This window comes from Hipposideros armiger, unplaced genomic scaffold (assembly GCF_001890085.2).
Source record: "Hipposideros armiger isolate ML-2016 unplaced genomic scaffold, ASM189008v1 scaffold_246, whole genome shotgun sequence".
Taxonomy (NCBI): Eukaryota; Metazoa; Chordata; class Mammalia; order Chiroptera; family Hipposideridae; genus Hipposideros; species Hipposideros armiger.
In genome coordinates, this window is record NW_017731596.1 from 2,459,272 (window position 1) to 2,480,837 (window position 21,566).

At 44.5% G+C, this 21,566-nt stretch overlaps 1 protein-coding gene across 1 annotated transcript in view; it reads right to left on the reverse strand.

Annotated features, from left to right (window-relative positions):
- Positions 1 to 2,336: 2,336 nt before the first annotated feature.
- The window catches only part of TTC3 (tetratricopeptide repeat domain 3), a 111,225-nt gene continuing 91,995 nt past the window's right edge, over positions 2,337 to 21,566 (reverse strand). The window contains exons 35-45 of the mRNA XM_019655763.1: positions 21,465 to 21,518; positions 19,876 to 19,944; positions 18,299 to 18,395; positions 16,299 to 16,399; positions 14,288 to 14,378; positions 13,758 to 13,859; positions 9,760 to 10,094; positions 8,136 to 8,262; positions 7,833 to 7,970; positions 4,636 to 4,728; positions 2,337 to 3,866 (exon numbers count right to left, since the gene is read on the reverse strand). Coding sequence (XP_019511308.1) covers positions 3,792 to 3,866; positions 4,636 to 4,728; positions 7,833 to 7,970; positions 8,136 to 8,262; positions 9,760 to 10,094; positions 13,758 to 13,859; positions 14,288 to 14,378; positions 16,299 to 16,399; positions 18,299 to 18,395; positions 19,876 to 19,944; positions 21,465 to 21,518 — 1,282 coding nt within the window. The 3' untranslated portion in view covers positions 2,337 to 3,791. The remainder of the gene's footprint in view (positions 3,867 to 4,635; positions 4,729 to 7,832; positions 7,971 to 8,135; positions 8,263 to 9,759; positions 10,095 to 13,757; positions 13,860 to 14,287; positions 14,379 to 16,298; positions 16,400 to 18,298; positions 18,396 to 19,875; positions 19,945 to 21,464; positions 21,519 to 21,566) is intronic.

The window sequence follows — 21,566 nt, forward strand, 5'->3', positions numbered from 1 at the left end:
GATTTTGTAGTTTACTACTGCTATTTAATTTCTGCATTTTTGCATAAGTATTTTGTGGGGTTTTAAAATTTTTTTTTCCCTTTTCTGTCACTCTTTTTTGCCCACCCTCCTCCCCACTTTTGTCCCTCTTAAAGGGGAAATAGGAAGAGAAAATATAACCTGGCGGCAATGATGGAGTGAGAAAAGTTCTCACCCCAAACTGGGGACTTGGGATCATGCATCGTTTCCACTAGAATTAGCCTTGCCTGGGCCCCTCCAGTACAAATTCCCCAAGCGAGCCAGCCACACAGCTCTGGTCCTAAACCCAAACACACTGAAAAGGCTGCCTCAGAATTGCTCATCCAGGTAATCTGTGCAAGCCACAGGCGAAATTGTCCTTTGCTGAAGAATCACAATTTCACTAGTCAACTCAGGGAGACTTCGAACAGTTATTTTACAAAATGGCTGAGTTGACTTGATTTCTTCTTGCTCTTCTCCACTTTGTCACATTTCAATGTAGGCCACACTGAAGAAATCTACTTCCTAATCTCATAAAGCTTTTCTTACACAGGGTAACCAAACTCTCCCCAGGTGCAATTTCTGGGCCCTAATCTTGATAACAATTACTAGCTCCCCTCTGCTGAGGGTTTATGTGCTAGGTACTAAGCTAAACACTGTACTAGAATTTAATTACTCTATATACCCCCTTGCTGCTTCTTCAAAGCTCTCGCCACCCAAAATTACATATGGTCTGTCAATTGGAAGGCAAGTTTCATGGGGTACTTGTCTCTCCTTCACTGCGGTATCCAAACACCTTGCCCAGTGCACGTAGTAGGTACTTTATACATATTTAATTTAGTTGTTTCCGGGATTCTCAGCAAAGCACCTATGGTACGTGGCTACCAGACAGTGGATGGCTCCCCTTAGATCGAGTTGGAGTGAAAAGGAGAAAATAAAAAAGAAATCAGACATGACTGATGAATAACTCTTTTTACAATTATTCTTCTAATAAAGTTTAGTTACATTTTATTAAAACTTAAAACACCTAAATATGTCTCCCATTTCTTTCATGAAGGGTCTTATTAGGGATGCTTTGGGTCCTGCTTCCAACAAGCCATCTCATCCACTTTCCTGTTGTTTTTTATCAGCCTCTTCTGCAAGTACCTCACGTTGATGAACAAAATTTCCATCTTTGTTATTGTCTCTTCTACCTGTTTCTTTTAACCCATTTCTCCAGAGGGTCATCTGATTGAAAAACTACCTAGAAGTTTCACTGCTTCCATTTTGTGGTGTGATTGCTCTGCCCACTTGTCTTTAAAATTACCCTAAAAATGTAAAAACGTTTTGCACCACTGGGGTACCTTTTCAATGTTCTGTTGATTAGTCACCATTCACCTGGGATAAGAATCTAAACTCTTTGGAACAGTCATTGCTTTAAGTTCTGCATTACTTTCATCATCCCTTAGTGTTCAGCATATGGGTGGGTCTTCTGAAAAGGAAATCCTACTGCTCAGTCTCGGCCCATGAATCCACAAGTACCTCAAAAAAACCGGTACCGAGGAAAGCAATCTAATTTCAACATTCTTATATGTATTCATACAAAAAAATCTCTTACTTTAGCCTAAAACAGTAAAGTATGACCTCTGTAAACTTTCCATTCCCAAATTTAAATAGCCAACCTTGTGACTTTTTTTAGGCACAAGGGGGTGTTTTGATCCAGGTTCTAAAATGTCCTAAGTCCTTGGTTACACTCCTCAGACGTGACATGGCTCTTTTTCCCAGATGAAATCACTTTAAAAAATGTTAGCACAGGGCTGGCCGAGTGGCTCATTGGTTAAGTGTTGGCTTGGGAGCATGAGCTCTGAGCAGCAGGGTCGCCGGTTCAGTTCCCACATGGGCCAGTGACGACACTGCCCTCTACAGCTAAGATGGTGAACAATAGTTCAACCTGGAGCTGGGCTGCCGTGAGTCGCCAGCGACGGCGTAGGCTGCAGCCCCTGCTGCAGTGGGCTGCCATAAGCTACCGTGTGTAGCCAGCAGCCAGCGTGAGCTGCCAGCAGCCGCTGTGAGCGGCCGTCCAGAAGCCGGTGACTGATCTGCCTCGCCCAGGAAGAGCGCAATGATAATACCAACATGGGCCAGTGAAGCAACGTCCTCCACAACTAGACTGAAGAACAAAAAGGACAGCAACTTGTCTGTTCCCCTTCCCTGATTCCCCAACCCTGTTACCTCCCCCCAGTTCCCCAATAAAAATCTTAAAAAAAAATGTTAGCGTAACACAAGTGTCTTGAATTCTCCAGGAGAATCCTTTTTAGACACTGTTTAATAAAGAATGGACGAGCACAACAGTAAACGGATGTTCTTTTAGAATGCTTTTTATTTTGACACTCACAGGACATGTTCACAAGAATTTGAAGTCCTGCTTGAAACACAGTCTCTCTTTCCAGCCGGTCTGCTTTTCCATGGCACCTGCTGCTGCAAACTGGTCCCTCCGTATCTCAGTATCTACAGTTCTGTTACTACGAACATGCGGATGGTGCTTCAGAGACCGGCATGGAGAATCTGCTTCACGACACGGAGTAAGCTTCAAGCTTCTATGGACTAAGTCAGTCACTGAGACATCAAAACTTATGGGGAACCAAGGCAGAGGAAGGCAACAAAATCAGCTCAGGAACTTGAGCTTCTAGGGGAACAAGGAACACACTGGAAAACATTTTTTGATCCCTCATGTTTGAGAGAAATGGAATGTGTTCAGAATTCGTGTTTCTATATTTACCACTGTCTATGGTCACTAAAGACACCTACAATTTTAAGTTTTTAACGTAGTTAGTTGTGTTCTTAAGGCCACAGTACAAGACAGCATGCATTACTTCACAGAAACGTCAAACACGGAACGACTGGAACAGGGACGCCTTGGGACGGTCTGATGACACGAGTGTCTCTTTTTGGTGGTGGGAGAAGGAAGGAGAATGGTGGTGACTACTCCCCACAGTGCCGGCTGTGAGCTAAACAGAGACACCCACACACTTGTTGTCTAACTCGTGAAGCAGGACAAACGCCAGGAAGGAAAACAGGAAGGGAGTCAAAGGATGAGTTCTGAATATGGGGTTGGGATGATGAATATCGAGTCTCGCTTTCAGGGGTAAAAACGTGTTGGCTGATGTAAGAAAGTGACTTGTAATTGAATTTCAAAAATCATATATCTTTAGAAGATGAAAAATGAGCATTTGACAAATCTGCTCTGGGAAATAAAATAATGAAATGAAAAATCAAAATCACATGGTGTTTCATGAAGAGAAGTGACTCTTTTGGTCTAAATCAGCCAATATTTTAACATTAAATACAAATTATGAAAATGTGGTTTGCTTACGCCCATTTTTAAAATGCAGAATCTTTGAGGGAAAATATAGGTATATTTTTAGGAATACTGACTCTTACAAAAAATTGAACCTGTGCACTTTAGTAGGTCAGAAATTCAGTGCAGCTTGAAGGCGCTCGGAATTCTTACCCAAAGAAGCCTGCCGCCTCGAGCGCCTCTGCCGCAGCCCCAACGACACAGACTGTGGCTGCGCCTAATTCCTGTAGCCACCTCTGGCCATTACTGGAGTGCTTCATCAGAGTGGAGACATGACTTACTAATAAAGATCCCATTTCTTAGCGCTATGACACAGTGTGAAGAATCTCCAAACGTCTGCCTTTTGTACCAAAGGTTGTGTTATATATCGGTTATTCTTCCAATTCAACACACCAGTGATTACCCTTCAGTGGACTGACGGCCCACAAGAGCAGGCTGGCCTCCCAGGAGGTGCGGGCTACTCTTTTGACAGGAGATCACGGTCGAGGCAGGCTGGGCAGGTGCCCTGCCCTTTCACACTCTGCTTGAAGCACTGAAAAGGAGACGACAGCTCAGTCAGTCGGCGCCTTCGGGAACCTTGGGGCCTTAGCCCCCCTGCGCTGTTCCTCAGCCGACAGGGGAACCTCACCCCGAAGTTCCACGGGGTCTGGGACTGCCCAACACTCAGGAACGCTGAAGCCTGCTCAGGAGGGGAGGGTTCCCCAGGACACAAATCATTCCCCCTCGGAGCCTGACCCAGGAATGATGCGCCTCTGACCTGGCCTCAGGGGACCTGGCCTCCCCCCTTCCCCCCACACTCCAGCTTGTCTTGGTGCTCCCGCTGACCTTACTTCTAGAGGCTGGTACTTTCTTGGCCTTTGGACTCACTCGTCCAGTTCTTCACCCATCCCCCCTCTGCCTGGTCTTGGTCTTACACATCCCACCAGCCTGCTGCTGTCACAGAGCTGGCGAGCGTGTGTCAAGTCTGAGAGCCCAGACACGGCGCCCCTATAACTGAGGGAGGCAGGCCACGCAAGAGACTGCAAGCTGTCTGCACTCCTTGTCGTGAGTAGACTGTGTTTATCCCTTTTCTCAGGGATTAATAAATTGACGTGGCAGAGACCTGATCTATTCTGACCCAGCATCAGGGGTGCAGGACAAATGCTCACAGCACCCAAAACACCGCAAGTCACCCACAAGTCCCGGAAGGGTACCTGCCAGAATCTCCCAGGATCAGGCACAACAGGCCCGGTTAGGCTTAGCTTTCCAAACGCTTCACAGTGGAAACGCACACTCTGAGGACGGCTACCGAGGAGTCTTACCCCTTTGTGAAACTTGTGCCCACATTTCAGCTCACGCATGTTTTTGGATTTGAAAACTTCACGGCAGATTTCACAGGAATTTGCACCCAGTGCCTGTGGAAACAAATGTATCCAGATAATAAGTTATTAAATTCCTTTTTAGTACATAAACTCCCTACAAGTGGCCTTCTAACAGTTCTGCCACTATTCCCCATTATAGCCAGGCAAACCGATGGAACAACTTATTTTTTAATAGTATCTCCTAGGGAAAAATAAAAATATACAAAAAGAAAAGTACGCTTTTAAAATTCTAATTTTCTCAGAGAAAAAAATGTTGTATATGGTTAACAGATTCCCTGGTAAAATACTGCAGCTTATCCCAGCCTGGCACTAAAGCATGACACGAGCTGAGTATTACAAATGAATCTCATCTAATTAACAGCTGGGGACAGTCACATCAATTATGACACACCCGCACGATGGACAACTGTGTGGCCAGTTACAGTCTGCATGGGAGTCCGTTACCCCCGACACAGAGAGTGCTCATACACAACAGCCCTCTGAACAAACGCAGGTTACAAAACAGAATGTACCATGTGATCCTATAACTCAATTTTTAAGCAATGACAGAGAATGTGTGTGTAGAGATGCCTGGAAGACAGTCTGGAGAGACAGACAATGTTAACAGTGGTTACTTTTAGTTAGGAGAGATTTAATTGTTTGCTCGGCTACTGTGTCAAGTTTCTCTGAATGAGGATTACTTGTGTAAGTCAAAACCCAACAAGCTGCTGCTCACGCAGCAAACACCTGTAGTCAGGGGTGGTGCGCCCGGGGTGCTGGGATACCGGAATGGGAGGTGCCAGCTCCAGCGGCTCCCAGCCTGGTGACACACACAGCGTTTTCTATATGCCAGCAGAGCAGAGTGCCACCCTAGGGTGCCCAGCACGAAGTGCTCCCTGCAGCCCACAGCTGCTCCACACGGCATCATTCGGTCCGACTCTCAGGCCCTCTTAACTCTGAGCACCTGAGGCAGCAAGTGAGCCTTGTTTCCCTGCGTCCTTAGCAGCTGGCATGGAACATGGCCCCAGGCTGATGCCCCTCACTGCCCTGCAGTGGCATTACGGTAAGGAAGTGGGGCTGGGGGCAGCGCCCAATGTCTGAAGGCCCTGAGCTGAAGGGCGCTTCCCGTCCTGACCAGCCAGGGGGCAGACACAGCAGGATGGGCTGGTCCCCCTCCTCTGCAGCCCGAGGCGGGTCAGGCAGAAACGGAGGCATCGGCCCCGGGAAGGGCAGGTTAGGGCCTCTGCAAAGCTCAGAGGTAGGTCTGGTTTTAACAATCCACAGGTAAACTTGACTGTTTTCTAGGGTGGAAAAGGGCACAATGTATTTCTAAGTAAAAAGAGAAAAAAAAAAAAAAGAACACAAACAGGTATATATAGTTTGGCTAAATTCACACATACACACAAAGGAGTTTAGGAAAATCTGTACCTTGCAATAGTGCTGGGTACCTTACAGAGTGGGTTTTGGGATTCATCAAATGCTCTTTTTTATCTGATTTGCTATTGTGAACATGTATTACTTTTACAGTTGAAAACTATGAAGCAAACTTTTAATTTTTAAAAACTATGATTATGAAATTAAGTCCCCGCTTGACCACCCATGCTCCTCGTAAGGCAGCTAGTGCACATGTATTACTCTCACCGTCAACCGTGGTAGAAAGGGCTCTCTCCTCCCCAGGTGATCACAGCCTGGGTGAGACAGTCTTGGGGTGGGGTGGCCAATAAGCCCACGCACATATGCTCATGTGCACACGCATGGCAGTGAATGCTGAGGAGTCTGCCTGCCTGCAGGGCCACAGAGCACGTGACCAGTCAGGGACACCCGGGGAGGTGGGGGGTGGGGGACTGCAGCCAGGCCTCTCTGGGGTGAGCGTGGGGATGAGCCCTCTGGACCTGGGTGTATGTGGTATGGAAAATCTCTCAGGGGGACTGGAACGTGAAAAGTATGTAAAAAGAAATAAAAACCCAAGTTCACAGAAAGACTCGGAGCTCAGCTCGCGCCAGCAAGTTTGTACTGTCTGTGCCTCACACCGAGACTTTACTTGCTATGTGGCATTGCTGATGTCACTGCTGAGGCTGCCACAGGGCCTGGAATTTTCCTGATGTCAGTTTCATCTACACTCTGACGCCACAGGTGTACAAAGGGGAACACACCCTCTACATCAGAATTCAATCTGGAGCCCAAGGCCCTGGGCCACACCGGTGACAACCACGCGCCCGGTCCCTCCAGCACAGTCCCCAGCAGTGAGGACTGGGGAATTCCATGCTGCACGCTCAGAGCAAATGAACGAATGCTGAAAAACTGCAGGAGTCATCTGTGCCTCGGTTTCCTCCTTGGAAAATAAAGACAATTGCAATGACCTATCAGTTGAGGTAAGTAAAATAGCGTTTTATAAAAGATTCTATGTAAATGTGACCTTCTTCTTACAAGGGCAGTAAACCATGTGCACCACTGTATCAAATTAGGGGCGACTGGCCCGGTCCAGGTCCCCTGCAGGCACTTAGGGGACAGGAAAGGAAGCAGCCAGCCTCTGCCAGCGCTGGACCCCGGGAATCCTGCTGCAGCTTCATTCACACAATCGAACAGCGAATGTTCATACGATCTGAACTCAGTGCTACCAAGTGCGGGAACCGCGTCTGTGACCCCAAAGGCCATGGTCACACAGGGAAAAAAGGTCCCCAAATCACTTTTCCCGACTATTCAAAACACTACCCTAGACATAAAAAATGAACGTACCTGACCGGCTGCAGGCCCAGCCCTTGTCACACACCCAGGGGGTCCCTAAGGCGCCCGTAAAGCAGAGACAAGGGCCTCGCCATTCACTGACTGTTCTACCAGAAGGTTGAATACATCTGTGTTTTGTTTCCTTTTTTTTTTTTTTTTCCCTGAGCCATCCTGCTACCTGTTGGCAGCTCAGCAGCTGCTCAGCTCGGGCTGGACTCGAACCGCTGTTGCTCAGAGCTCAAACTCTTGAGCGAGCTCTTAACCAACTGAGCCACTTGGCCGGCCCATCTGTGTTTTGTTTCTAATGTTAAGATCAAATAAATTACGTCTAGAAATGAGAAGAACGAGGCTAAATCATGGATTAACGATTTTGCTTCCTTCTTGTTCTGCATTAAGAAAAATACCCAAGTGTAAGTCATGCACACAACACTTACAGGGGCGTCCTCTGTCTTCTGTCCCTGGGTTCTAGGTGATGAAGGTCCCACAGTCGCGGAGGCTGGGCACTGGGGGGCCCGGGTCACAGAAGCCGCAGAGCTGGCCTCAGACAGCCTCCTGTGCTGTCCTGGACTTGGCTGTGGACATAAGCAGGGTGGGGAGGCAAGTTCAGGTACTCCAAAGCCTGACCAGCCTCTGTCTTCAGTAAAGTGCTCTCCACGTTTTAGTTGGAAGCTTTTTTTGAGTTTTTACAATTTTCATGTTTTATAAATAGAGACAGGTAAAGTGGATGAAGTACTGACCTTTTGCTTTTTCTGTTCATCGAGAATGTGTTCCGTCACTCTCTGGACAATTTCATCAATGCTCAGTCCAGACAGCGAGTTCTTGTTTTTGTTTCGCACTTTTTTAATAAAACCAGCAAGCTCGGTGCTGCAGGGAAAGTGGGGATAAGTGACAGCACAAAGTCAGTTTCCTACTGCTGAGAAGTGTTATGTGCCAACAATAACCCAACAGCTAAAAGAAACAAATACACACTAACAAAATTTGTAAATAGTAACTGTACATAAGAGTAGTGGAATCACTCTTTTCCAAGGAGTTATGAAAACTCCAATATTATTTCTAAATACTTATTCAAATCCAGTTTCTCAGTAGCAGCCTATCTGCTAGACCCCCCTGGGGCAGCCCTCGCTAACTGAGAGCCCCGACTTCATACGGCCACTTATGCAACACCACTGAACAACCGACCAGACGCCGCTGGTGCTGACCTGAAATAGTGAAATCTCTATCTAAGAAAAAACTAGTTCTGCTGACTTCCCCTCTTACAAACCTAACCAACAAGGATTTCACAGCCTGAATGAATGTTCCATGAGCACCGGTGGTTGGGAATCACACCATTCATCGACAGGAACTTGGTCTTGTACCACTAATACCCCAAATGTCCTAACTTTCAGATAATTAAGATGCATTTCTCTTTGGTTATTTCAACTCTGCCAAACTTAGGATTGCAAAGCACTTTATTTCTCAGGTACTTTTTTAGTAACTACAACTTGAATATTTTTACAATTGAAACGGTCACTGCTATTCTGAGAAGCTGTAGCATTTCTCAAACTGGGGCAGGGCTAAAGACGCTGACGAGCGGACACAACGCGCTCACTTTCCAACCGGCAGGGCTGTGCCCATCGATGCAAAGCGCTAATGCTGGCCAGGGATAACTTAAGGACCACTTCATTTCAAAAGTGTAATTTCAGAGCCTGTAACTACTATTGTCTCAAAGACAGGAATAACACCGGAGGAGCAAAGGATCGTCCCAGGTGTGGATTCCAGAGATACTCCCTCTACCTCACCTGAGACAAGAAGCACCTCTGCCCATGGCACCAACCTGGACAGCTAGGCCAGAGGTGGAGACACAGGCCCTACTGGGAGCTCTGGCTGACCTCGTGAAAAGCAGTCCCCCCACCCCATGTCACTCTGTAACACACCCACAGATTCACTATCGCATTATAGCTGGTCTTTTCAACCCCACACCTCCAAATATCAGAGGGGTTGGCCAGCAAGGTGTGAGTTGCTGCCGCCTTCTTTTATAGTCATTGTTTTCCCAAAGTGATACAAAACTAGCGTTTTGCAGCTCATCTCGTGATTCCATAACTAGTGTTGGAGCATGTTATTGATCTCATCAAAATCTCAGCAAGGTTGTCATGGGGTCTGATGAGTGTTCAAAGTTTTCAGTCTAGATATGCACATTATAAAATGTATCTGAAAGAGCTCCCCTCTACGCTTACAAAAGCAGATGTAGCATGTGTCTTTCTGAATTAAACAATTATGCAATCTTTTCCACCTCAGCCCCTAATGAGCCATAATTTTATCTGATCAGGTAATCTCAGTTCAACGGAAGTACTTAACAGAGTCACAGATGTTTCATGGTCCTACCTGTTGTAACAGGGGAATACCACCGACAGGTGCTCGATAATACTATTGAACGGCTTTTTTGGCGACTGGCTGGATCGGGGAGAGCGTCCTGGAGGAACACGCAATCTCTGCTCAGCCACGAGGCCGTGTTTTGACTGCACGGCCTGGCCAGCACCCTGACACTCTGGCAACGACGCTGGCAGTGGTGCTGGGGGGGCCCCCACTGGGCGGTCACTGGCCGAGACCAGACTGGAATCCTTGAGGACTGTGGTTTGGTCTTCAGCCCCGTGACTTGCAGAAGCCAAGGGACGATGATCATCACGGCCTGAAGACTCAGGAAGTGAGTTGGGACGCATCTGTGAGAAACACAGCACAGCGGCACTTAAAGAAATGTCCACGGGCAGAGACAGACAGCTAAGCATGACTACAGTAAAAGCGGGCTAGCTCACGGGCGCTGGATGCTTGCATACGATCAATCTTTTTGTTAGAAAAAAATTACTGATTGTAACATAACTTGTTACCTGTTAGAACGATAGTTGGACTCGGACTCCTAAATAACTCCTTATAATTATGTTCTCTGTAAAATTTGAAAAGCTGCCTGAGTGAGAACATTTCACCCACCCACTTGCCCTTCAACTAACTCGCACCTAATCACACACACGTCTCCCTTCACAGCTACACTCTGGTTGATAAAGCAAGCAGCTGTTCCAACACTTCCCAAAACTGCCCTTCCATGGCCACCATGGTCTCCATCCCACTAAGCCCCAGGGACACCTAGACGTTGCTGGTCACCTTCTCGTACTCCAGGTGAGTTCTTCCTGGCTCCGCGCTGCTGGGTCCCTCCCACCTGCCTGCCTGGGGCCCCTTCTCAGCTCTCCCTGAGGCCTGTCCTCGCCTGAGTGTGGGAGCTCCTTATGACGCTGTCTGAGGCCCAGACCCCTGCCTCGCGCTGCACCCTCCCCCCAGGCTACTTCACATTCTCTCACGCGTCAGTGACCACGTGATCGCTGCCCATAATGCCCCTTTAAAAGATTCCAGTCTAGAATATTTTCCTGAGCTCCGACTCTGCAAATCCAAACCTCCTAATGGGCAAATCCACTTGGGTGACTGCCAGGCCACTCAAGCTCAGGGTCTTCACAACCTGCCCCGCGCAGCCTCCTCACTCCTCTCCTGCCCCCATCACTGACAGAATCCCAGGCTCCTCCTCGAGACCCCAACAACACACACACACACCGTGCCCCAATGTTACGAGAAGCCAGTTCTTTATCTTTTTTTTTTTTTTTTTTTTAAGCTGAGCCATCCTGTTGGCAGTTGCTGGCAGCTCAGCTTGGGCCAGGAATCGAACCGGCGACCCTGTTGCTCAGAGCTCGCACTCTTGAGCGAGCTCTTAAAACAACTGAGCCACTCGGCCGGCCCTGAGAAGCCAGTTCTTTCAAGTGAAACTCCTAAATGCCTCTCAGATCTGTTTTCCTCCTTCCACTCTCTGATCCAGGATATGGCTGGTGGCAACAAGCCCGTGACTGCTCAACTGGGATCCTCGTGGCCCCTCTCCCACCTCTCCACAAGCAGTCAAGCTGTGCCTCACATAGTACATGGCTGAGACCGTCCCCGTTCCTGAAACCCACACCGCACTGCTGGTGCCCTGAGCAAATCCAAGCCGCTGACCACGCCCCACAGGACAGGAAGGCTGAGTTCATGCTGGCCTCTGTGTACTTATAGAATCCTGTTGCCCCCTCTGTCACACTCAACTCTTAAGAGCCACAAAAGCAGGGTGTCCTCTCGCTCTTTTTCTAGCCTCCAAACATGCTGTTTCTTCCGTCCGGAGCACTCTGGACCTCCAGACATCACGCCTTCCAGCCCAGTTCAAACACACATCCACTTACTCCTTCGCCTGGGTGGTTCCTATTCTGGGTCTCTGCCTTCTGAGACCGCCAACGGCAATCTTGTGTGAGGCCTAGCTCTCCACCTTAGATTTCTGCTGCCGTAGCCTTCTCTGCTCCTGGGAAAAACCTGGAGGCACTCTGCTTATAATTATGGGTGTAAAGTCTCTTTTCCAAATAGATCCGCACTCTGAGGGCACAGACCACATCTAACTGTGCTCACTACCAAATGCCCAATGCACGGGGTGAGATGACACAAAAGAGGTGATTTTAAGGGATACTTATTCAAGCTCCTGGCAGACAGAGAATTCCCAGGATTTGGGATATTCAAATTCTTTAGGATATTTATAAAATTACATAAGCTAGAATTAAAACGTAACAGTAACATATTCTACTGAGATTTCACTTTTTCTCCTCTCCATATCTGGTATAAAAACTTGGAAAAACTATAAATAAGAAGCAATCTTTAATTTACTTCTAAGTAAAACTATTTCTTACTCAGTTCGATGGAGAGAAAAAAACTTTGGATTCAGTAAAATATTTTTCTCAATTCGAGGTGGCTAAACTATTGTAAACAAGTTCTTCTTTTCTGCAGATGAATGCACACGTTTGAATGCTCAGTGTGCAATGTTCTGATGAGAAAAAGACACCCCAGATCAGGCTGCAGACTGCAGGGAGCCTGTCATCTAAGTTAAGGAGACTGAACGAATGTGACAGAAGGTCACAGGGCGAGGGTGCATGAGGGCAGCCCGAGCGGGCTTTCGGGGAACGACAGAATGCAGGGAGGACGGTGCCCCAGGTTGGGCAGCAGCCCAGGCAAAGATCTGGCAGAAGCAGAGGCACAAACCAGAGCTGGGGTACAGGAGACCGTTTCACAACCAGGACATTCCAGTGTTGTGCCAAAACATTTGGAAATCTACCGCCTATCGACTCTCAAAGACGGTCCTTCTTTAAATTCTTATGGTCTGATCTCCTTTGGGCTTAATTCATTTCAATTTAGTATTTACTGAGCATCTGCTGTGTCCAAACAATACATATGCCAAGAATAAGATAAAGTGATACTTGGTTTAGCCATATTTGAAAATGTAAAAAATAGAATTAATGCTTTTCTTTACTGTGCTGCATATTTTAAAACAAAAAGACAAGGTTTGGCAATCACTGTTGTTCAGAAGATTCAGAAGTACCTCAAATTAGCAGTAAAATATGACATGCCAGACCAACAGAGCCCTCGTGTGTCTCAGGTATAGCAGTCTTTATTCTGTATTTAATGAGAAAACAAATCTTAATTTCCGGATTGTGGTTTTATAAAGGATTGAGGAATAAGATTATATCTGAATCACCTGCTATACCTGGAGTATTCGTTCAAACGCAGGAAAACACACACCCACACCAGCATCCAGAAAAGAAAGATGCACGAGCCGTGTGTTCACCTCAGTCCTCTCCTTAGACATCAATGTAGAAAGAGTCTCCCATTTATATGACAATGTTTATGACAAAGCTTAAAAGGTTAACCAGTAGCACCAGTAATGAAAACATTAAGGGAATTATTAATTCATCCCATCCCCATTCCCAAACAACCACCACCAACAACTTTGGCCAGTTAAGAAAGAAATTATGGCTCATTAATTTTTCTTTCCCTGAAAAGAAAAAAAAAAGATGGGCCGGCTGAGTGGCACGTTGGTTAAGAGCTGGCTTGGGACGCCAGCTCTGAGCAGCAGGGCCCTGGTTTGGATCCCACATGGGGGGGACCAGTGACGCTGTGCCCTCTACAGCTAAGATGGTGAACAACAGCTCGACCTGGAGCTGGGCTGCTGTGAGTCGCCGGCAATGGCATAGGCTGCAGCGGACTGCCATAAGCTACCATGTGTAGCCAGCAGCCAGCGTGAGCTGACAAGTGCTGCCAAGAGCCATCATGAGCGGCCATCCAGAGGCCGGCGACCGATCTGCCTCACCCGGGAAGAGCACAATGATAATACCAACATGGGCCAGTGAAGCGACGTCCTCCACAACTAGAGTGAAGAGCAAAAGGACAGCAACTTGTCTGTTCCCCCAACCCGATTCCCCAACGCTGTTCCCCTCCCCCAATTCCCCAATTAAAAAAAAATCTTTAAAAGAAAAAAACAAAGACGTGAGACTTACTGTGCTACACGCAGGAAACGAGAGCTCCGGAACCTGCACTTTAGGAAGTTCACTGAGCCGAGAGCCATTTTTAATTGCCTTAATTTGTTCTTCAAACTGAGACTATAGGTAGAGAGGAGATGTTACGTTTTTCTAACAAATTCCAAGGAAAAACCACAATTGTCAATAATACTGTTTTTCTCCCTATGCATTAAAAGTGATCACAATTTTCTGAGAAACATAACCAAAATGCAAGGTATTAAAACAATTATTTCTTGTAAGGAAAGAGGTTCAAAATAAGACCTCATTAATCAGAATGCTCTATAGCCTTATATCAAACACAACTGCTCTAATCTTATCAATCAAGGGCAGAGTTTAAGATAGTTAAAAAAATATCATTACTCTCATAAAAAATTCTTAGAATTTCAACAAAAAATATATATTGCCTGTAACAGCTCAATAAAGAAACAGTTTCAGTATGACGCTAGCCTCCTGGGAATTACGAATACCACACAGATTTTGAAAGAATTACAAAACATTTTACAACTTACCTCTGCTTTCTCAATTTCTTCTCTAACATTAGAAAGAAATGATTCCCATGAATGTATGTCCGACTCCAGGTCAGGATATGCTGCAGAATCACTGAAAAGTAGAAAAACAGGAAACTTTAAAATATTTTTAAAAGTTGAAAAAGCACTAAAGTACAAATGAAAAGAGACATTTAAACAGGGATGATATATTTCACACGATCACGCACAAAAAAAACCCCAAGCGTTTTTAAAGAACTGTGTATCTTATAAACTCACCATACTTAAGACACTCACTCAGACACTTAAGAAAATTTTAACTTACTAACCAACACCCCAAATCTGGTGGGCAGAGAGCAAATATTCTCCTGAATTTTTATTTTCCCCCAAATGGGAATATTTGGCCATTCTTCATTTGACATTTGCGTTTAACATAAAAGGCTGTCTTTGCATTAGAAGCAAAAGGCAGCCTGGAATACTGAACACATTTCAGGAAACCACTGCCACCTTACTATAAGAGCCAGCACGGGCCCTGACAGACCATAACCCATTCACCATCTCAGTGCCTCATGCATCTGCTTGACTGAGTGACACAAGCCTCCCACTCCTTAACTGAGAGGATCAACGACGCTACCAATCTGTGATGGTGTCAGTTCTCACTATACATCTTAAGGAAGACACAGAACATCCTTTTGTGCCCTTTGTCTGTTGCGTTCCTTTGGAGGAACAGGCAGAGTTAGCACAGAACCTCCAGGAAGGAAGCTACGTGTACAGGGAGGTTTAACAAGCAAGTCGATGCCATTAGAGAAAATGAGTGCTGAGCCATCCTGGTTTCCCAACGGGCTACGAGGCACAGCCCACGGCAAGTGCCAAACACTGGTATCTGAGCACCATGAGGTCTCAACCTCAGCGGCAGTAATCCTGTCGTAATCAGCACAGAACTTTACCATTAATCAGAAAGGTTTTCTCAGGTGAAAAACACAAAATCTAGAAAAACGAAGAAATAAAGAACCAGACATTAAAACTTTTTCCGTGACCCACAGAAACTGGTTCAGCGCGGAGGGTTTGAAATTAAACCGAAGAGCACTAGGAAGGGTGAAAAACCTGGGATTAAAAGGGCAAAACTTGTGTGTGGAACATAATAAAAGGGCCAGAAGAAAAGTGATCCCATGTTGAAAACCTGCACAGAAATACTAGACTGGCGGAGACCCTCGAGGAGTCCCAGGTAAACTTTATTCTAAAAACAAAGCAAAAGAAACAAAAACACCCATAAATATCCTTTGCAGCGATATTCCCATACTCTACCATCAGGATTGTTCAGTAACTGTTCTAACAGAGGGGAATTTGGCAAAACATTTGAAAAAACCTTGAAAATGTGACCTTTATTTCAGACATTTAATGCATGAAAATGATTAATAACATGCATAAAAGTTTAGCTACAAGAATACCTACTGTAGTGCAGCTTTTAGTAACAATGTGAGCAGACAACGCAACTACCCCTCCACAGTGGTGTGTGACGCATCGGGACACGGCTGTGCTGGGAGCTACCCAACTTTCAGAACCAGGCTGGACACATCTATTTATTGACAGGAAAGGCTTATGCACCACTTAGTGAACAGAATATATAAATTTTCATTTTTTCAAATTCTTAATGAATTCTTTCCAAAATACAGTAAAAACCTTGGATTCCGAGTAACGTGGTTTGCGAGTGTTCCGCAAGACGAGCAAACATTTCTAATACATTTTAACGTGGTAAACGAGTGATGTCCTGCAATATGTATAGTTTGTTTCCGGAACGAATTATACTCGCAAACCAAGGTATTACTGTATTAACTAGTTACATCTCAATTGAGGATTATGCATAATTTTTATCATTTTGTTTGTATGTTTTGATTTTTCTACAACTGAACATGTATTACTTGTATAACTATTAAAAATAAAGAGGTCCAGCCTAATATAAATTTTTTTCTCAAATCGTTGGAACTTGAACATACTGAATGACATGCTGGGAAAGACCTGCGAGACCGCCCCATACCTGCTTGGCTGCCTCAGGTGATTCAGGTACACTTCCGCTTGCGCCTCCACGGCCTGCAGCTTACACACTTCCGCCTCTTTCCAGTTTTCAAGCACAGACACCTACCATTAGATTAGAGAAGGTTTAAGTATTCTAAAACTGAGAAACTGAAACTATTTCAAAGTTGTTAAAACTTAAACATTCTAAAACGCCTCGAAGTTTCTCTTTAAATGACACATGATGGCAGAATCACCGGAATTTGATTATGTTGCCATTTTGCTCAGGGGAGCATGAATGAAAACTTTTGGATTTGAAAAGAGAATAACAAAACGACAGTAAGAGTATATATACGTTAACTGATACTTTTCTCCGATATGAAACCTTCCACGTGGCTTACTGCTTAGGCGTGTACACACAGAGCTGGGTTAGCTGTGTGTATATACCTGGTGTGCGTTATCTCAGGGCTGCTATGGTGAGCGGAGGGCCAAGGGCCTGCAGAATAACCCCAAGGCTGCGCCCTACTGGATTTAAAGGGGACAGAGAAGTTGTTCTCAGCATGGGCATCAAAAGCCTCTGGGGCATGTTTTGAAAACTTTAGACTCTCTGGCTTCCCCACAAGCCTACTGGCCATTTTTAAGGGTCACTCTAGCAAATGCAGACCTGCCTTGTTTCAGTCCAGGGGCCAGTAACCTTGACAGGACCCACCAGGCAAAAGCACTTGCCAAGGTGCTAAACGGGACCTGAGCAAGCTTGGGAACGCAGATGCGGCCTGGGACCCACAGATTATAGGGACTCGGGCTTTGTTTCTCTTTCCTTTCCTTAGAAGCAGCTGCATAGCCAGTATTTAACGGACTCATGTTTGCAGACTGCACAAGCTAAGGCTGTTCTTATTTTCCCAGAATAATCATAGACATATACCAATAAATAACATTTACCTCTTAATTAGATAAACGAAGACAACCATGTTTCAGGAACTAAATGTAATATAGCCACGGGTCATTATTTTGATTTTTTTAAAAAAAGATTTTATTGGGGAATTGGGGGAGGAGAACAGTGTTGGGAAATTGGGGGAGGAGAACAGTGTTGGGAAATTGGGGAAGGGAACCAGCCAAGTTGCTGTTCTTCAATCTTCATTGTGGAGGGCGCCAGTCGCCATCTGGCTTCCCGTCGGCAGCTCATGGCCTCTAAGCTCAAGGTGCTGTGTTACAATCTTAGTTGCAGGTGGGCATAGCCACTATCCCATGTGGGAGTCAAACCAGGCAGCCTTGTTGTTAAGAGCGCACGCTCTGTCCACTGAGCCATCTGGGGGGCAGCTCAATTCAGTCTTAGTTGTGGGCGGGTGTAGCCCACCATCGAACAGGCAATCTTGTTACACCAGCTGAGCCATCCTGCCACCTCTTGGCAGCTCAGCGGCAGCTCAGCTCGGGTGCAGCGTTACTGGCCTATGTGGGAATCGAACCAGCAGCCCTGTTGCTCAGAGCTCATGCTCTTAAGCCAACTCTTAACCAACTGAGCCACTCGGCCGGCCTCTCATTATTTTGATTTTTGTCGCACTAGTTTCTCACATAGTATTAATATGCTGCCGTCAGTGTACATTCTTCTGGGGGAAGGAGAGAGCATGCTCTTAATAAGTGGATTATTTTCAAGTTCCTTTTCCAGTTCTGCCAAATATGTTTTATGGTTGGCTGCTTCACGGTACATCACTTGATTAAATATGATGAAGCCATTCCACGTGGAGAGCATGAAAAATGACTAAGTTGTAATATTAAATAAGAGGAGCAGATTACAAAATATGGTGTAAACTATGAGCACAGCCATGTAACACAATACAAGCATAAGGGTAAAAAATTAACAAGCTACAGGCAAGGATAGAGCGGTTGTTCAGACAGGTTGCAATATCTTAACAGCACATCCCTCAGGCTGCACGTTTTTCAGCAATGGTTGTTACATCTGACATGTAACGAAACACAAAGCAAACCAGTGACATCCTGCCTGTCAGTCACCAAGTGTCCTGGACTTACCTCTGCAGCCACAGATCTTTGGAGAATCTCTTCATAATCTTCTTTCCCTTTCTTTATACATTCTTCTAGTTTCATTTTCTCTTTTGTAAATGTATTGCTGTTAATATTAAAGGAAAAAACTTCATGATAAAATTTAACCAGTGAGATCACAAAGGCTAACGCCAGGTTAACGTTGAAATCAGGCCACAGAAAGACATGGCAACTTCTAGGGTAACTTCTTGCCTAGTGTTTTACTGTGTAACAGAGGCTCACAGATACCCTTTACGCTTTACAAATGGTCAAAGGAAGATATGAAGTTAAAACTGAGTATTTGGTGGGAATGCTGAGAAACTGGTTACCATTTTTATGAGTGTAATTGGAGTATAATCTGGCTATATTAATAAACTTTATAGAACATCTGTCATCCTGAGTCAGAAATTCTATCTTGACACATATTACAAGGAAATAACCCAAAGGAAAAGTGATCTAAACAAAGTTGTTGGTGGTAATACATTTATAACAACGAAAAAAAGGCGGCTATGGACCATGATGTGAAAGGATATGTATACGAGGTGTGATCACAGAATACAGTGAATGTTTAAATAGAAAAAATGTATTACAGTAAAAGACACATTGCCATTAATCCCCCTCACTTCGAACACACTCATCCCATCACTCTTGCCACTTTCTGAAGCAGTTCTGAAAGTCCTTTTTTGGTAAATGTCTTTAGTTGCACTGTCATGGCTACATCAACGTCCTGAATAATTTTGACTTTAGGGAGGAGCCAGAAGTTGCACAGTGTCAGACCCAGTGAATAAGGTGGATGAAGACACACCATACTGTTTTTATTTGACAGAAGTTGCCACACCAGAAGCGATATGTGACACGGAGCAGTCATGATGGAGGATGAAGTAAAGACACTCACGAAAGAGGACTTCCAGAACTGCATCAGAAAGTGGCAAGAACAATGGGATAAGTGCACTCGAAGTGAGGGAGAGTATTTTGATGGGGGTTAATGGCAATGTGTCTTTTACTATAGCACATTTAAAAAAAAAATTCACTGTATTTTTTTTTATCAAACCTCGTATATGAAACATTATTAAATGAGAAAAGCAGAATACAACTGCTTACTACTGAATATATTAGTTACCAGTATGTAAAAACATTATTTGTATTAATAAAAATTAAAAGAAAACTTTTTATAGGTTCATAATAAAAATTCTTTAATGAACCTATAATCGTGGAGCAAAAAACTATCATGATGTACTTGAGGCTGTTATTTCAGGTAACACAAAAGTTTTTAAAACACATGTTTAGTTCCAAGTTAATTCAAGGGAAAAGAGGAGAAATCAACAATAAATTCAGAATTTTTTGTATTGACAATGTGAAATAAAAGTAGGAACATCATAAAATAAACACTTAAGGACTAAATTTATTTGAATAGTAATTTAAAGAATAAAATAGATAAAAGATAAAGAAAAGAGAAACAATTATTTAAAAGAAGCAGACAAACAACAATATGTTTAGAAGTCTAGTGTCCTTCTGCCTCTGGTATTAAAAATATAAGATAGAAAAAAATAAATGTAAGCTTAACTTGCCTGATTTCAAGGGACTGATCCAGAAATAATTCATGTGCTTTCTCCTTTGCATCATTTTTCTCGATGTACCTATGAAAGCATAATTACCAAAGATTAATTAACGTTCCAATATTTTTCAAAACCCGATTCCCGAGTAAATTCTACCTACATCCATGCAAAAATTCTCGAATTCTTTATAAGTTTCTACATTTTGTTTTATTTCTAGTATCTTCTAAATTGGCAGAGAATTTGGGTCGTTTTTCCTTTGGGGAAGTTTTCCTGTTACACCTGGAGGGCAGATCATGTATTTCAGCTATTTTATTTGATCACTAGGTCACATGCTTGTGGTGTGGATGCCTCATCTCAGGCCACTTCCAGGAGCACCTCTAAGTGGTTCAAACAAGGTAGAGGACATGTGTTGATGGACCGTCACCAGTATGACCAGCGGTCCTCATTCAAAATGAAGGCAGCCTTCTGTTCTTCTTTAAATAGAACTTAAAAGTCCAACACACACATACTCCCTCCCTCTCTCTCTTTGATAACTATGACTTACCTGTAAATTGTGACAGAAAAAGGCAAAAAAATAGACTAAATACATTTTCACTAATAAAGTAAAAGAAACAAAAAGTTTATTTCTCAGCAGAAATTAAGTTAATGTTTATGCTAGCACAGAAAAAACTTTTTATCAACAGCTTCACTTGTCTAGTTTGACAGCATGTCTGAGTTGAGCATATAAAAATATATATTAAATATAAATATTCCTGAATTTCTGGATAGCTTAACGATTAAGACCAGACCTGCTCAAATATTAAAAGGTAAAGAGATTTACAGACATTATCATTTCCATAAATGTGTTTTACTAGTGAAACTACTTTGCGCGTAATCGAAATGCCTTGACCTAGGCAGTGTTGTACACGTCCATCATTCTTTGAAGGGCTGCCTAAAAACTGCCCAAGTGTAATGCAAGTCATCTGATCAAGTGGCATAGCAAATGGAAAAAACATACATGTCCTGAAAGACTGAGTGTGGTGGTGCAGGCCCTGGTGAACCGTGCCCCCTGTTATTCACACCCTTCAATCCGGACTAGGCCTGCAACTTGCTCCAAACAAGAGAACGTGGTGGAAGCGACGGTGCGGACAGTTCAGGGCCTAACCCTTCAGAAGGCCTGGCAGCTTCCGCTTCTGCACTCTTGGAAGCCCTTAGCACCACATAAGAAGTCTGGCCACCATGCTAGAGGCCAGATGGCAAAACCACATAGATAAAAGTCACGTGAAGAAGCCAGACGGAGAGGAAGAAGCTCTGAGAACTACATGGGGAGAGAGACACCAAGACATCCCAGCATGCCAGCTGAGTGCAGCCCCAGCCAATTCCCAGCTAAATGCAGCCAGCCAGGTGGGGAAGCACTGGCAAGTCCAGCAGAAGAGCCGCCCAACTGAACCTAGCCCAGATGGCAAGCTCATGAGCAAATAAAACGGCTGTCAATTTAAGCCACAGAGTTTTGGGTGTTTTGTTACACAGTGCAGATATCAATTAAGCTGACAAATCATATGACATATCACTGTTTAGGGAAGACAAGGATTAGGAAGTGAACACAGAATCTTAAAACTCACGTGGTCCATCTGACAATTGTTTTAATATCTATATGTATTTCCAAATTCTTCATACTACAGGACCAAATTTAATAATTTAAGGATTCAGGATTTAAGTAATTA